Here is a 14,885-nt window from a genome sequence, read left to right as displayed (position 1 = left end):
AAAGACTAGCTCACCGAGAAATGAGGGAAGTTTAGGAATTCCTGAAGGCCCTGCAACATCAAAGATTTCCGCACATGTATGAAACAGAGTACAAGGTGAGAGCAGCGAACGGCGAGTTGCAAACAAAACAAGAGCGTGCACGGAAAACTGACGGCGTGTTCATTGCACCAACACTGAAACACAAAGCGACGTCATCACCACGCCGCCCACAAAGACTTTGGCCCTGAGTGGACGAAAGCGTCTGTCGTATGCACGGCGTTCCTCGGCACTGCAAGTGCTGCCGTGGAGCCGCCCTATGCACAGACTCAAAACCAGGCACATTGGGTTCAGCGTCTGCATGTAACAGAAGAAGCAGCTAGGGTGGCCACTGATTTGGCGGCGGCGTCGGGGCCGGGCGTGTCGGGTCTGGAGTGCTTGATCGTGCCGTCGTGCCCGTTGGCTGCTTTCGGGCGCTTGGAGAACGAGGTATCCTGGACTGTACCCGCGGCGAGAAGTCGGTGACTAATCTGCGCGACGTCCTGATCCGGCACGGGCGCGTCTTGGACGTAGATGACCCTGTTGGAGGCTCTCCAACGGCGAAGGATTGATTTGATTGTAGGGTTTAACGCGCCGACGCCGTAGTGGAGGGCTCCAGATTAATTTTTACCACCTGGGGATCTTTAACGTGCGCCGAAATCTTGTACACATGGCCGTTTTTGCTTTTCGCCTTCATCCGAAAAGCAGCCGCAGCGGCCGGGAATCGAGCCCGCGTCCTCGTCCTCAGCAGCACAACGCCTTACCGCTGAGCCACCGCGGCGGGTGAAACGGCGAAGCAGCTGCACGTACGTCTTGCACTGAGCGTACGTGAAGACGAAGCCACCCGTGATGACAATGGCGACGACGACGAGCTTGGTCCACAGCGGCCAGTTCAGGATACCATGATCGCACGTCTTGTCGGCTGTCTGACAGATGATCATGTACAGCCACCAAACCACGCTCGTGATGGCCATCACGTTGAAAGTGACGGACCAGAGAACCACGCTCTGCTCCTCTGAAGACATCATCGCCGGCTTCCTCCACTTGCGGAAGGGCTTGGTATCGGTGTGCATGATGAATTCAGACTTGCACAGCTCGCAGCACCGGGAGCCGGAGGAGTGGATCCACTGGTGAAGACAAGCCCGATGCACGTAGCGCATGCTTCCCGAACGGTGGCAGGGCTAGATGAGCGGTATATCCGCGTTCGCTTCGCAGTGGAAGATGCAGCTCTTGTCACCGTTCGTGGGGCCGTTAGACGTTGCGACGAGAGCCTCCGCTGCAGGCTGCACCGGAGGCGCCTTGGATGGTAGAGGACGCGCCTTACAGGGTGCCTCCGAGGGACACGTCACAGCTGCCTGCTCCATGCTCGTCGCCTGGAGGCCGTTGGGGCATAGTCACCGTTGGGGCGACAGGCGAAAACGTCCCTTGAGCTTCCCCGAGCTAGTGGCGAGCAAGCGTCGCGAAGACGGGCCATTCATATTACTCGATCCAGCGCTGCAGACAAGCCCGATGCACGTGGCGCAGGCTGCCTGCACAATGGCACGGCGATATGAGCGGCTTTTACGTGTGCGCTTCGCAGTGGAAGATGCGGCTCTTGTCGCCGTTCGTGGAGTTGTTGGTGCACTGCGACAAGGGCTTCCGCTGCAGCTGCACCGGCAGCAGCTTGGATGCTAGAGGACACGCCTCACACGGTGCCGCCGAGGGACACGCCATCGCTGGCTGCTCCATGCTGCTCGCTTGAAGGCCGTTGGGGCCCGGTCACCGTTGGGGCGACCGGCGAAAGCGTCACTCTGGCCTCCCCGATCAGGTTGCCCGGCAAGCGTTCCACAGCTCGTGCAAATGGGCCAGTCAGCAGGTGCCACGGAGCGCGCGAGATTCCACGTCAGACATCAGCGCGAGGCGTTGCTGCGCGTGAATTTGATTATGATGATGACGATGATGATGATGCCCTCAAAGGTTTTCACATGAACCCACCAGGGCTTAATCGGTTGTTGAAATACTGGAGGACCTCAAAATACTAATTTATTTCTACAAGGAGGCATTATGCGCTCTTTTCCTGATTTAAACTTTTACGTTTTTATTTTATAGTTTTATGAAGCGTGCGCTGCGGAACCTGACATGTCACAATTCCATGGCCAATCACCCACATGCGTGTGCCCCAAGAAGTAAGGGGAAGAAGTACTTTTTTGTGGGAGATACGGCAAAGGTATTCGTAAGTACAGGTGCCCCAAAAAGTAAACGGATCATGGTTTGGAGATTTTGAGGGTATTTTTCCAAGTGACTTTTCAAGAAAGTCAGTCCAGAATTACATCAGGCCGCAGATGTTCTATTTATGCTGGCAGCCACATAAAATCGAAATTAATCTAATTTCACAAAGCCGTGCCCCGTTTACTTTTTGGAACACCTGTACAATACTTCCCCCGTTTCGCGAATAAACGTGAGGAGAGACCGGTGCTGGATGCTCAGTATCCATCCGTGGAGGCGTTGGGGTCTTCCAGGATGAAGTCCTGTGCATCGGAGGTGTTTCATGCGCGCGGTTCATGGTCCATAACGGTTAGTATCAGCTTCTGTTGTGAGAAGAGTAGTGTAAAATGACTCGTGTCCACAAGCGGAACGTGATAGCGGGAAGCCAAGCATGGGTCACGACAGGAGAAAGGCCACCCCAACTCGACGTCTCCACAGCAAGCGAGACCACTGGTTATAAGCCAGCTTCACGCGGTAAAAGTAGAGTACGCATAGCGAGACTGAGGTTTTTAGCGGTTCTGGTGATTCGGGAAGAAGTGGTAGTGGCCGCGTGGAGTTGTCTATATGTTGATCAGGCTCTATCCGCCACTTTATGTCACAAAACATATCACGGAGTATTCCCAAAATGGGGACTGGACATTGTTATGAGCCCAGAAACTCGTGAATACGTTTAGACAAGCCGGCACTGCGCGAGACCCGGCATCAAGCGCGCGTCGTTGTCGTTGACTCGGTATAAATTTAACCTTCCCCCCAATGCAATGCCGACGCAAGCGCCTAGACACATGCACCGAATTGTGCGAAGTCCCATCAAACAGGCTTGAGGAAGGTTGCAAGATGGGCTAGTTGGAATGACATTCTTGGATGAAACCAGCGCGAACTTAAACAAAGACGAAGGAAGTGCAACACAAGGACTGTCCTTGTGTGCACTTCCTTCGTTTTTGGTTAAGTTCGCGCTGGTTTCATCCAGAAAAAAAAAGGCTTGGTATAGAGGACGGAATTTCCGGTAGCCGCAGATCTGGTCAGGATAAGTGAGAAGGATACGTCAAGGCCGGAGTTACAAAGCAGTCATGTGCCCTGCGTCTATAAAAGCCTCCATCACTCGTGGTCCGGTCGTGAGCACCCAGATAGGGGCATGTCGCGTTCAGAGGCTGATAAAGCCTAGAGGTTCGTTCATCTAGCCTTGCCAGGGGGTTGTTGTCCGGTACCCGATGGTACCTGCGTCTAAGGGACACTGAAGTGATAAGTAAACACTGCAAGATTACTTGTGCGAATTAAAGTCTGAAGTCCCTAGGCCAAGTTTCGACCACTCTGCATGAGTTTACGTGATTTAGTAGAAAAAGCATTTCTCAAGTGCTGTTCGCCTTGATTTATGCGTCCTCCTTGCCAATTTCCTCTACCATTTTCTATGAGACAATTGTATTCTTTCTAACTGGCTTGACTGCACCGACTGCGCGGCTCGCCGACCCGCCAACCACATCGCCGACAAAAACAATCGGAAGGTTGTCGCAGTTCAATCGCGCAGTGAGAACTGAGCACAAGATCTGTCGATCAGATATTAAGTGCAATGCACTTCTTAAGCGACCCTGAACCTGCGTCCACCGGCGATGTCCGCATCACATACCCACGTGGGGGATTGGCCAGGAATCTCCTCGTCTTCCTTGGCAACGGGGGGAGATGGGCGCGCGCTGCCTGGCCGCTGACATGGCACATACCCACGTGGGGGATTGGCCAGGAATCGGGCGTGAGAAGGGCTAATGCACCCGCTTAAAGGAGTACTGACACGAAATTTCAAAGCTGAGATCCGCTCTAGCAATCAAGTACAACGACAACACAAATAGGTGTCTGTGAATAAATGCATCTTTCTTTCTTTGTAGTTGTGTGTGTGTGTGTGTGATCTCTCTTTCGCGAACATTACCGAACCGCGCAAATTCAGCTCGTGCATTCGCACTTTCACATTCTTCCCCTCGGGGAAATGCGGGGAATTTTTTTCGGGGAACAGCTTTTCCATTCGCGCTCACACTTTAGACTTAGGTTGCATTTTGTGTTCTATTTTGTTTAACACCAAGCACAAGGTCAACACTTACTTGCTCATATAGAAAATAAAAACTATTTTTGCCTACGGGAAAATGGCGGCCATCTCCGCCATTTTTGACCAAACGTTCTACATGTTGCGAATTCCGCCGGCGAATAATCAGCTGCGGCGCCGCTCGTGGGGCAAAACTATCCATTTTTCCATTTTCCACTGCTGCTACAAATTGCCAAATGCCAAGCGCCGTTCACATGAGACGTTCCGCTGTTCCAAACATTTGGCAATTTGCCACGGCAACGAGAATAGATCATTTTGCCGCACGAGCGGCGCCACAGCTGCGAATTCGCAGGCGTAATTCGCAGCGTGTAGAACGTTTTAACTCTATGGAACGTTTGATCGAAAATTGCCAAGATGGGCGCCATTTTCCCGAAGGCGAAAATCCTTAGCCAATCGTAAGCTAGCGACAGATCGCCATTTTCCCGTAGGCGAAAATTGTTAACCAATCGTAAGCTAGCGGGACATCACAAATCGCCGCTGGCTGACGATTGCCCCACGTAGTTACATAATAAGAGTTGCTACTAATAATAATATATTCTCACGATTCATTCTGACAAATGCGGCACTCTGGCCGCACCCGTCACACTTACGCAGTCTTTTCGCCGGCTTTCTTACGGGCCTTATTTAACGCTGTGTCTAAAGGTACGTCGGACGTACCCGCAAAATTAAAGATACGTCGGACGTACCCGCAATATTTCTTAAAGATACGTCGGACGTACCCGCAAGATTTCTTAAAGATACGTCGGACGTACAGGGCCCAGAGTGGCTCGAAAGCGGCGTCGCTCGAAACTAGCGTGGTTATCTCGAACCATCGACGGCAAAACCATCACGCGTTTGCTGTATATAAGCCAAGAATCTAACGATGCCTAACCTGACGCAGAATGATTTTTTTTTTTCTCGTGTTCTCTAGTTGGACCAATTAAGGGGCAGTTAGAGCCTTCGCTGAGGTCAGAGATCGAATGCGGATCACTACGGGTTCTCGCAAGAGGGAAACAAAATAATGTGCGCCACGAGTATCTTTCCTTTTTTTCCCCTCATATGTTTCTGTTTAAAGCCACAACCACATTGACGCGAAATCACGCGTTGCGCGAGCGTCGGCGTCGTTCGGCGTCAACGCGCGGGCCCGCAGGAGACCGGCGGAGTCGCGCGCCCGTCGCTACGTCGGCGGGCGTTGCTGGACACGTATGCCATCCTCTTGAAGTCGTTTATGAGCAGTTATTGTCACTTCTTGAACTGCAATTATCAAGACTTTAGCTTTAGCAAAAAAAAAAAATCGCTTGGCTATGTATGTTGGCGGGCAAATATTGAAATGCTGCGAAATGTATCTCGAGCCATCACGGTCAAATCAGAACAAAATGAGATAGAATGATAAACCAAGACGCACCTCGCACAACTGCTTTAGTTGCTACTTGATTTAACCTTCATGTCGCGTACCGATTATATTGCACGTTCATGAATTCAAATTCTAAGCAAAACAAATTTCAGCGCTGCCTTGATACTGAGGTTACCGTCGGCGGTCATTTGTAGGTTGAAAAGCAGGATACTCTGGCACCCTGTCTGCGCCCTGTAAAAAAAAAACCGATCAAACCCTCGCGGAAAAAAAAAAAACGTCTTTGCTAGGATTCGAACCACGGACTTTAAAAACAGAATCCCGGCTCTCAACCGCTCGACCACGCGAGGAAACGTAGAGTCGTGAAGAATTCGGTGTACCAACTGAGGCTGCCCACGAATAGTGTCGGGTGTGCTTTTTTTTGGTCGTATTTGAGAGATTTGAGCAATGGTAACGCTTGCTTCTTGCGCACCGATCTTGGAGCCGAGGACAATAATGCTAGTGCTACAAGCGATGTAACCACAGCTCCCTTATTTGAGTCAAAAAAAGCTATCGCACATCCCCGGCCTCCCCTGCGCAAGCCACGGGAGCTACGAATGGAATGGAATGCGCCAGAATTCTGGCGTTGATAACGCTTGCTCGTCACGCACCGATCTTGCTGACAAGCCACATTATGCTAATACTGGATGCGATGTAACCAGAGCTCCCTCATTTAACTCACAAAGCTATCGCAGATCCCCGATCTCCCCGATGAAAGCCGAACAAGCCACAAATGGATGAGCGCTTGCGAACAGAAATAGCTTGCAATTTGTCTCAAGGCAACCGATTACCGTAAGTTGAAAAGAAATTGTTTTCTGCTGAAAGGAACGACCCCAAGCCACGCGAAAACGGACGCTGCCGCTCGTTTTCCGATGCTCTCTCGCGCTGCGTCGACGCCGATATCTGGCGAGCATAGACATCGGCGTCGCTCGAGTTTCAGCCAACGTTTCAGCTCGCGTCGCCATGCATTTCTGGCGACGCGACGTCGACGCGAGAAAACGCTGAACGTACTGCATGTTTGGGAAGAGTGAAACCGAATACACCGACGTACTTAAAAAAGTTTCGCGAATACGTCCGAAGTATCTTTAAAAAATCTTTCGGGTACGTCCGACGTATCTTTAAGAAATCTTGCGGGTACGTCCGACGTATCTTTAAGAAATGCTGCGGGTACGTCCGACGTACCTTTAGACACAGCGCTTATTTTAATGTTGCAAAACTTGAAACTTCACTGCAATACGTGAACGCCATGAGGGAAAGCCAACAAAGACAAAGACGCTGCGTGGCGCACTTGACTCCTACGCACCAAACTCCTTTAAAATCGGCTTTACATCTATGACCGACGGCATTGCTGGAAAGACACTTCTGCAGTGGCAACATGAAAAAACAAAAATACGAAGGCCCTAGAGCGTTTAGTTAAACAAGAGCCCAAGTAGAATAGTGTCATGCACTGCGATATGAATGCGTGATTTTCTAATTGTAGCCCTATAATTCTCCCGCATTAGAACGCGCCATTTACGTTAAAAATGGTGCCACGGAGAAGCAAGATTAAAGCAGAAAAACAACAAAAATGGCCCAGCTTCACAGCACTTAACGTCGAAAACGCTGATGCATACATAGCGAAGCTGTCTGGCTCTGCCTAATCGCAAGGCTAAGCTTCATAGAACTTCTCAAAGCCAGAAAATCGATACCCCTTCTCACCAATTCAACATTGGATAAATGGATTCAGTACTGCTCGCACCATCTAGTGTGAGGGATTTCGCCGGAATCGTTAGGCCTTATCAGAGAATTCTTGAAAGAAGATTTTTAAGATTTAATTGCAAAGGAATCCAGCAACTAGCTAGCCCAACAATGCCACTACCCTAGTTGCAAGAGGTACAGGCTGTTGCGGACAATTTGAAGACCTCCCTTTTGAAGAGGTGATTTCATTTGATTGTAGGGTTTAAAGGGGCCATGCAGACAAAATACAAGTTTGTTTTATTGGAAATATTTGTTGTTTTATAGTGCCCCATTGCTTGTCCAGCACCAAACGATGGTTTATCTACTGAGAAATTAAACAATTTAAGCTATAATTTTGATTATCCTGATGTCTGCAATGACGTATCCAGGGCAAGTACTGAAGCGAATGTAAGTATGTGGACTAGGGCTTCAGGAAACAGCTGAATACCTAATTGTTTGCCCGGTCTTCCTAGATGGCGCCACCATACCGCTCGGGACGGTCTAGGGTTGCCAGGCTTGCGTACCCAACCTGGGATTCCGTTGCAATTCCATTTATTGTAGCGTTTTCCTAGGAAAAAATCAACATAACGTTTGTACTGAAAGTGATTGAGACTTTGGTGATTGCTCAGACTGTGCTGCACTGAAAAGTAACCGCCCTTGGTGACTGCGGTGGCGGTATTTCGTTGTGTTGTTCCTCCCTTCGGTCCCCATCCATCTCAGGGAGTGCTCTCGCCCATGTTTTTTCTCTGCTCGCATGTCTTTGCGCAGCTTGTCGACACATATTTATCGTCGCAGTTAAAAGGTAAAAAAAAAATAATTGCGGCACAATGGCCAAAAAACCGGCCAATGACGGCCGGTTTTAAGTACGGACCGGCAACCGGCCCGCTGTCTATAAAACCGGCGGGGCCGGTCCAAAACCGGGCAGATGGCAACCCTATCGGGACCACTGTCCACCATCGATTTGTCTTTGACCGGATTTGCACCCAGCCCATTTTGTTACGGTTGATAGTAATCGTTTCATGAAACATAGGGTATGCTCGACGAACAGGGTCATGTAAGACAATGGTGCTTCTGCCAATCGCGGCCAGTGTCATGTGAGAGAACCACAAAGGGCCGGACTGCTGTTCAGCTGCAACAAGCATAGTTCACACAGTACGCACTGGTGCTTCCATATTTACATGTGCATTCGTAACTTCCATTGTTTGCTCCCCCCATTCTTGCCGCTATAAAAAGGATTTGCATTAAATCTAAGCGCAAACAGCTTGGTCTGCAAGCTTATAACCCTTTAATTTGCATTAAATTTTGCCGGCCGCAGCCAATCGCACAGCTGCCCATAATACACGATAGGTTCTCGTGTGGGAAATAAGCTAGTGGGTCGCACAGCCACTCTTTCTTCCTAATTATCTAGCTTATTTGAATGAAGTTTGCAATAAAAGTCAGTGTTATTCAAATGAGGCAATCTTAAGAATGAACCAAATTTGCACTTTGTCTACATGACCCCTTTAACGCGCCGAAGCTACACATGCGCTAAGAGGCGTGTGTAGTGGAGGGTTCCGGATTAATTTTGACCACCTGGGGATCTTTAGCGCGAGCCCAAATCTCAAACACGCAGCCGTTTTTTGCTTTTCGCCTCAATCAGAAAAGCGGCCACCGCGGCCGGGAATCGAACCCACACCCTTAGGCTCAGCTGCACAACACCGTAGCCACTGAACCACCATGGTGGCCCTCCTGGAAGGGTCCCTCTTGCCTGTATCAGGCAGAAATTTACATCCTTCAGTCCGTAATCATGATCTTTCAATTTTGCAGTGTAGCAACAAATGTTACGGAAGTCTCAAGTGGAACAGAGAGGTAATCATTAGGGGTGTGGGAATGCGGAATAGCAACTTTCGAATCGAATATCAAATCAAATTCGGGAAAAAGCAAAATACTATCGAATCGAATACCAAATATCAATTTCTTTTTTTACAGGCCTATATTTTTCATAGGTTCTTGTGCAAAAACACACGCTACTTCACTTGTTCTATAGTGCCTAGAATATACTTGTTCGAGAGACATGGCGTTCTTTTTCAGCCCAGAGAATGCAATTTTCAACTTGCATCGGCGGTAATCCAGGAATCCGGAGCGCCATGATACGTACTTGGAAAAGAAAAAAAAGGAGGGACTTGCACTGGAGTTGCTGTGCTGCAATCATAGGCAACGACTATACAGCGCCTCTTAACCCAGAAGCGAGCACTTTGCAGGCATGAACAATAGGACACCAAAACACGGCACAACCACAATCATGGACATCGATGAGGCACTTCTTCGGAAGCACAAGGGCAGCGTGAAGCGTGAATAATATGTAGCGGAAGGAAATCTCGCACTACAGTCACCGTGGACAAGCCTGCACTATCCACTGTGCTCTAAAAAACGATAAACACGCAGTAACCACACGCCAACTGCATTAAAAACAGCCTGAAACGCTTCCGATTTTAAATTAACGGAAGCACTGTCAAAACGGCAGCGGTCTTTACCGGAAGCTACCCTAACATGCAAACATACAGTCACAGAATTCAAAATGGCAGCCAGAGTCGATGGCGACGGATGAAAAAAAATATCTTATCAAAGCAATCGCAGATTACTCCATGCAGCGGCATGAAATTTACAACCTTACGGCCTCCGCAAGGCACGCTTGTCGAAAGCGCGATTTGGATGAAACTACGGTACATCCCTCCCTTTCGCAAAGCCAGGGAACGTTTGGAAACTCTACTTGACTATTCGAAAAATCGAATAGCAGATGTTGGATTTGCGAATCGAATTATTCGCGGACATACTATCCAATTCATATTCCAGTATTCGAGCATTCACACACCGCTAGTAATCACACAAGCGCACATGTCAGCGACCACTATCTCAAAATATGTGCCAGTGATTTTAATTCAGTGCTCAACATTAAAAGAAGCTTATTTCTACAACATTCTCCAGTAGCCATGGATAGCAAACAGGAACAGATGGTCGAAGTAATGGCACCTTTAAAAACCGAAAACTGTAGGCATAAACGTGGTAAAAATGCCTACACTTCCCCTTGGTGCTCACAAACATTTAATAGGCCTGTGGCCCTTAGAAAATCTCCCCATAGATTACACACCTCACAATAAAAGTGCAACTTGCAAGGTGATGTGCAGCAATAACAGTAAGTTTTTTATTGATCATGACAGCTTCACACGAGACGTAAATAAAGCTTTGATGACAAGAGCAAAAACAAACAAAAGACAGTCAAGAACCTTCGAGCAGGCAGACAGAACTACGGTTAATGTCCCCTCACCAAAACAAAAACAATTCATCAATACACAGTCTCAACCAATCACCTCTTCAAGACAACACACGTTCTTAAAAGGAGACTAGACGAAGTTCGCTTTGCATTGAAAAGCTGTACCCGCAGAGGGGCTGTCGTATCACCAAGCGCTGGTGGTTGCCACCATACAGCAGAATGTTTCCCTTGAACTCGTATTGACATATGGTGAAACATATATTATATTACAAGACGTGATTTTAATTCAAAGCATTCGTGCAGAAGTCATTTCTGCATCCACATTTTCCACTTTTCTACCATCTACTGCCCGCGTCATTTACTGTCCACAGATGATTTCGCTATTTCCATTGGAGCAGAAAAATGAACACTAACAACATTGCACAATAAATTCTTGACAATTTGAACCAAACAACATTGAATTACTCCGCTACCCAAACCGGTGTTGAGGTCCCAGCATAGCCACAAACATTGAAATTTGTTCCTTATATTGCAAACACCAGTTTATCTGAACTAATTTTTGGTCCCCAACTAGGTGAAACTGCGTTGCAGTTGATATATTAACTGAAATTTTACGGTAAGCAACAATGTTACACAGACCGTAGCTTAAGCTGCAAATGTCTGTGCACAACCATTACGCTGTATGAATTTTCCTGCATTTCAAGTCTGGAAATATGCAACCAGAAAGACATCCGCTCCTCTGGAAACACCTTTTTATGAACCCTTGTGATACAGCCTTTCTCTGTATCATCACACCATTTGCTACTGTGGGCTATACAGGCCTTAAAATGTTCACGAATCCAGATGCAGAAACATCAACACAGTGATGAACTTACAATGTGCGCAATTTGCTAGCTAAATGGGCGATTTTTCACAGCAACCTAAAAGGAGACGCGTACGAGTGTGTAAAGCTAGGGCGAGACTACCTAGAGATCTGTTCCTATAAGGCAGTGAAGCTTCGGCAGGATGAAAGCCAAGTCACGCAGGCAACCTTACTGCTCCTTCAATGCCTTCCATTCGCTTACGATTCTCTACGGAGACAAATCTGTAACCTTACTAGTACCGCTAAGAAATATTGTACCTGCAACCTTAATATCACTAATGGAGATTGTTGGCTAATAAAAGGCAAGTTCTTTTTTTAAATTTCACAGCATGAAGTAACTGTCAGCACTATTGCCGAGTACTTCATGCTATGAATTGCAGTAAAAGTGGCTAGCTGGGGAAGTTGGTACGGGTTCACGGCATGGCACCCCGCAAATGACAAGACACGAAAGAAAGGAACACAGGAACAGAAACACAGGAACACAGCACTCATCCTGTGTTCCTTTCTTTTGTGTCTTGTCATTTGCAGGGTGACACTATGAAGTTCCCAGAATGACTTGCCCACGCATGAATACAGCTAATTTATTCCAGGTTTTTTCCCCTTTCACAAACAATATTATATAGTAAGTTCCAAGAAACTGAAAAGACAACTCCCATGCATGAGAAACACCCTCCCCTTCCCTTCGAGTGACACCCCAAGTGACGCCCAACACCGTAATGCACTTTCGCTGAACGCGGTGCCAAAATTGCCTGCGTGACAAGGGTACCCCTGCTAAGGCAAAGCATTTATAACAAAGTCCCAGTCAGGAACCACCAGACAGTACTGCTGTGCTTCTACACTTGCAAGGCAAGTTTATGCTGCTTTCCTAGGACTACTTTAAAATCACTCGCACTAAGGTGGCAAAACCTTCTCCTATGAAATGAGAAAACAGTTTTCCCACGTTTTATACGATTATAAACAACAAAATTACGGCTGCTAATCTTAACGGGTGACCATGACTAACTGCTGAGCAAGACGGGGCTGTTGACGAGACATAACTGTCCTACAATCATCTTACGACGACTATCACAAAAACGGAGCAGGCCGACACCACACAATGCAAGCACACGCACTCACTTTGCCAGAACCACATTCCTCCCATAAATGACTGCCTATACATCGTCTATCAAGATTAAATAGACAGCACTAGTTGTGCGCTAAGCTCAGGAATATCAAGTTATCAAGGGTAGTGTTCACTGTTCATGTTACTGTGGCATCACAGATGAAAGTAGTAACTGAAGCAAGTGGCATTTTAATGTTGCCCCATGCATTGCTAGTAGAGTGGTCAAAATGAGCGATGTTTTTAGCGTAGTGCAGTTCACACCAACATAAATAACAAGGACTCTCGGCTCTCGCCAGTTCAGATAAAGACAATAGCATCAGTTCTACATATTGCAGAAAAATAAATCTGTAATAGACTATTTTTTTCTCCTCTACTAAGCAGAAATGAAATCAACAAGTTTTGTGTTCAGGCACCTCTAAGTGTTTTTTTTTTTCTTCCCCATTTATGTGCCGATACGTCAAAATTTCATTTTCAAACTTGAAACAAAATAGAATATGTATAGATTAGAAATATTAACCACGCAAAAAAACGCGAGTGTAATGATACACGTAACTCAACAGAATATACATTTCTGCCCTAAGGGCAAACAATTACGCCTTTCACAAACTCCATATACTCCCACACATGCTGCGTGGCAGCACATGCGAATTCATATCCGGCTACAAATGCTACTTGCGGAATATATTACCCTCAAAGCTAAATGGCTGTATAGCACATAGCAGCACACAAGCGTTTCGAATTATAATGACACCTTTGAATATAACGGGCAGCAACCACCACCCAAAATTAATGCGGACCCACGATCACAGCACAAAAATAACTAAGTTGAGACAAACACTTAGCTGCAACTTCCATCGGAAGGAGCATCCTGTTAGGCTGCATGACCAAATCAGTCACGACAAACTCAACATAACAGGTAGCACGCACACAACAACGTGTGGCCCGTTCAGCCAAGAAAGCCACAAAGCCGCCAAACGGCTATTCCCTCCAGAGTGTAGCCAATGTGACGTGTGTGTTCTTTAAACTACCTTCTTCACAGCTCTACTTGGCATGTACTTGAAGCAGCGAGGATGCAACCAAGCGGGAGCAAAACAGAAGGCAGCCCCAGCACCACGCATTCTTTTCGCTTTGGTGTTTTTTGTTCCCAGGGTTGGTATAGGTGCGCTCAGGCCTTCCTAAGCTCGGTGACAATGTCGCCGTAGATCTCCGAGAAGACCGCCCGGTTGTGTGTGACGAGACGGAGGAACTGTCCCGTCATCGACGTCAGCTCCTTCTCGAGAGCGGACAGGCCTGGAGGTATCTGGGTGGGCCGCGCCGACCCGACGGAGATGGCGACCTTGATGAAGTCCAGCACTCGCATTACTGTGCAAAGGAAAAAGAAAAGTTGAGAGCCGTGGAAGAACAGGCTGTTAAACTCGGAGTGCTTCACACAGTCAGCAGACGTAAAGCGTAAACACTCTCTTTAATGCTCTACCACTACCACATTACTATTCTCCCAGAGCCATCTAACGACAAGGCTGTTTTATTTGTCATTTTAGACTGCCCAGAAGTACTTTAGAACAGCTCCGTATATTTTTGCAGACAGCATTTCTATTGCGAAAGCAGCTTTTGACTGTACATGAACTGTTCGCAATTGCTCTGGACAGGCAAATAAGGGAGACCAGATACACCCTAATACCCCTGTCACACGGGCACTTTCAATCTGGATTGAAGCGAAGGGCGACTGACTTTTCGAGCGCACTCGACACCGCTGCTGCTACACGGTGCGTTTCAATCTTGACTGAGAAGCCACACCGGTTGCGCTCACGTATGCCAGATGAACCAAAATTGTACTTCGTGGCTAGCATCTGATAACTTTGCGCAGTCGTGAGTGTACGTAACTACATGAACGCCACTTTCGTTCCCATCAAACAGTTTTTTTCTTCTTGTTGTGCATTGTACATTTATCGAACATGTATTCGGTCTTCCTATCTCTTATGCTGATTTCTTTTTGGTAGGTTGGTTTATTTTTTGTGTGTTCGTGTGTTCATTTTGTATTTTCTTCGGCTTGTATTCTGGTCTTCTACGCTGATTTTATTGATTGATTGGGGGGGGTTAACGCGCCGACGCAACGCAGGCGATGAGGCGCGCCGTAGTGGAGGGCTCCGGATTAATTTTGACCACCTGGGGATCTTTATCGTGCGCCGAAATCTCGTACACACGGGCGTTTTTACGCTGATCTTATTTGGTAGGTGGTTTTTA

At 47.6% G+C, this 14,885-nt stretch overlaps 1 protein-coding gene and 1 pseudogene across 1 annotated transcript in view; both read right to left on the bottom strand.

Annotated features, from left to right (window-relative positions):
* Positions 1 to 326: 326 nt before the first annotated feature.
* LOC144143054 (E3 ubiquitin-protein ligase MARCHF8 pseudogene) lies at positions 327 to 1,468 on the bottom strand (annotated as a pseudogene).
* Positions 1,469 to 10,589: 9,121 nt separating this feature from the next.
* Positions 10,590 to 14,885, bottom strand: part of LOC144142842 (T-complex protein 11-like protein 1) — a 31,728-nt gene continuing 27,432 nt past the window's right edge. The window contains exon 9 of the mRNA XM_077674636.1: positions 10,590 to 14,006. Coding sequence (XP_077530762.1) covers positions 13,810 to 14,006 — 197 coding nt within the window. The 3' untranslated portion in view covers positions 10,590 to 13,809. The remainder of the gene's footprint in view (positions 14,007 to 14,885) is intronic.

The sequence above is a fragment of the Haemaphysalis longicornis genome, unplaced genomic scaffold (genome assembly GCF_048455015.1).
Source record: "Haemaphysalis longicornis isolate Haplotype H1 unplaced genomic scaffold, Haemaphysalis longicornis Haplotype H1 scaffold_6, whole genome shotgun sequence".
In the NCBI taxonomy this organism is placed as follows: domain Eukaryota; kingdom Metazoa; phylum Arthropoda; class Arachnida; order Ixodida; family Ixodidae; genus Haemaphysalis; species Haemaphysalis longicornis.
The sequence above is the reverse complement of the archived record's forward strand: the minus strand, read 5'-3'. Positions and strand labels throughout refer to the sequence as shown.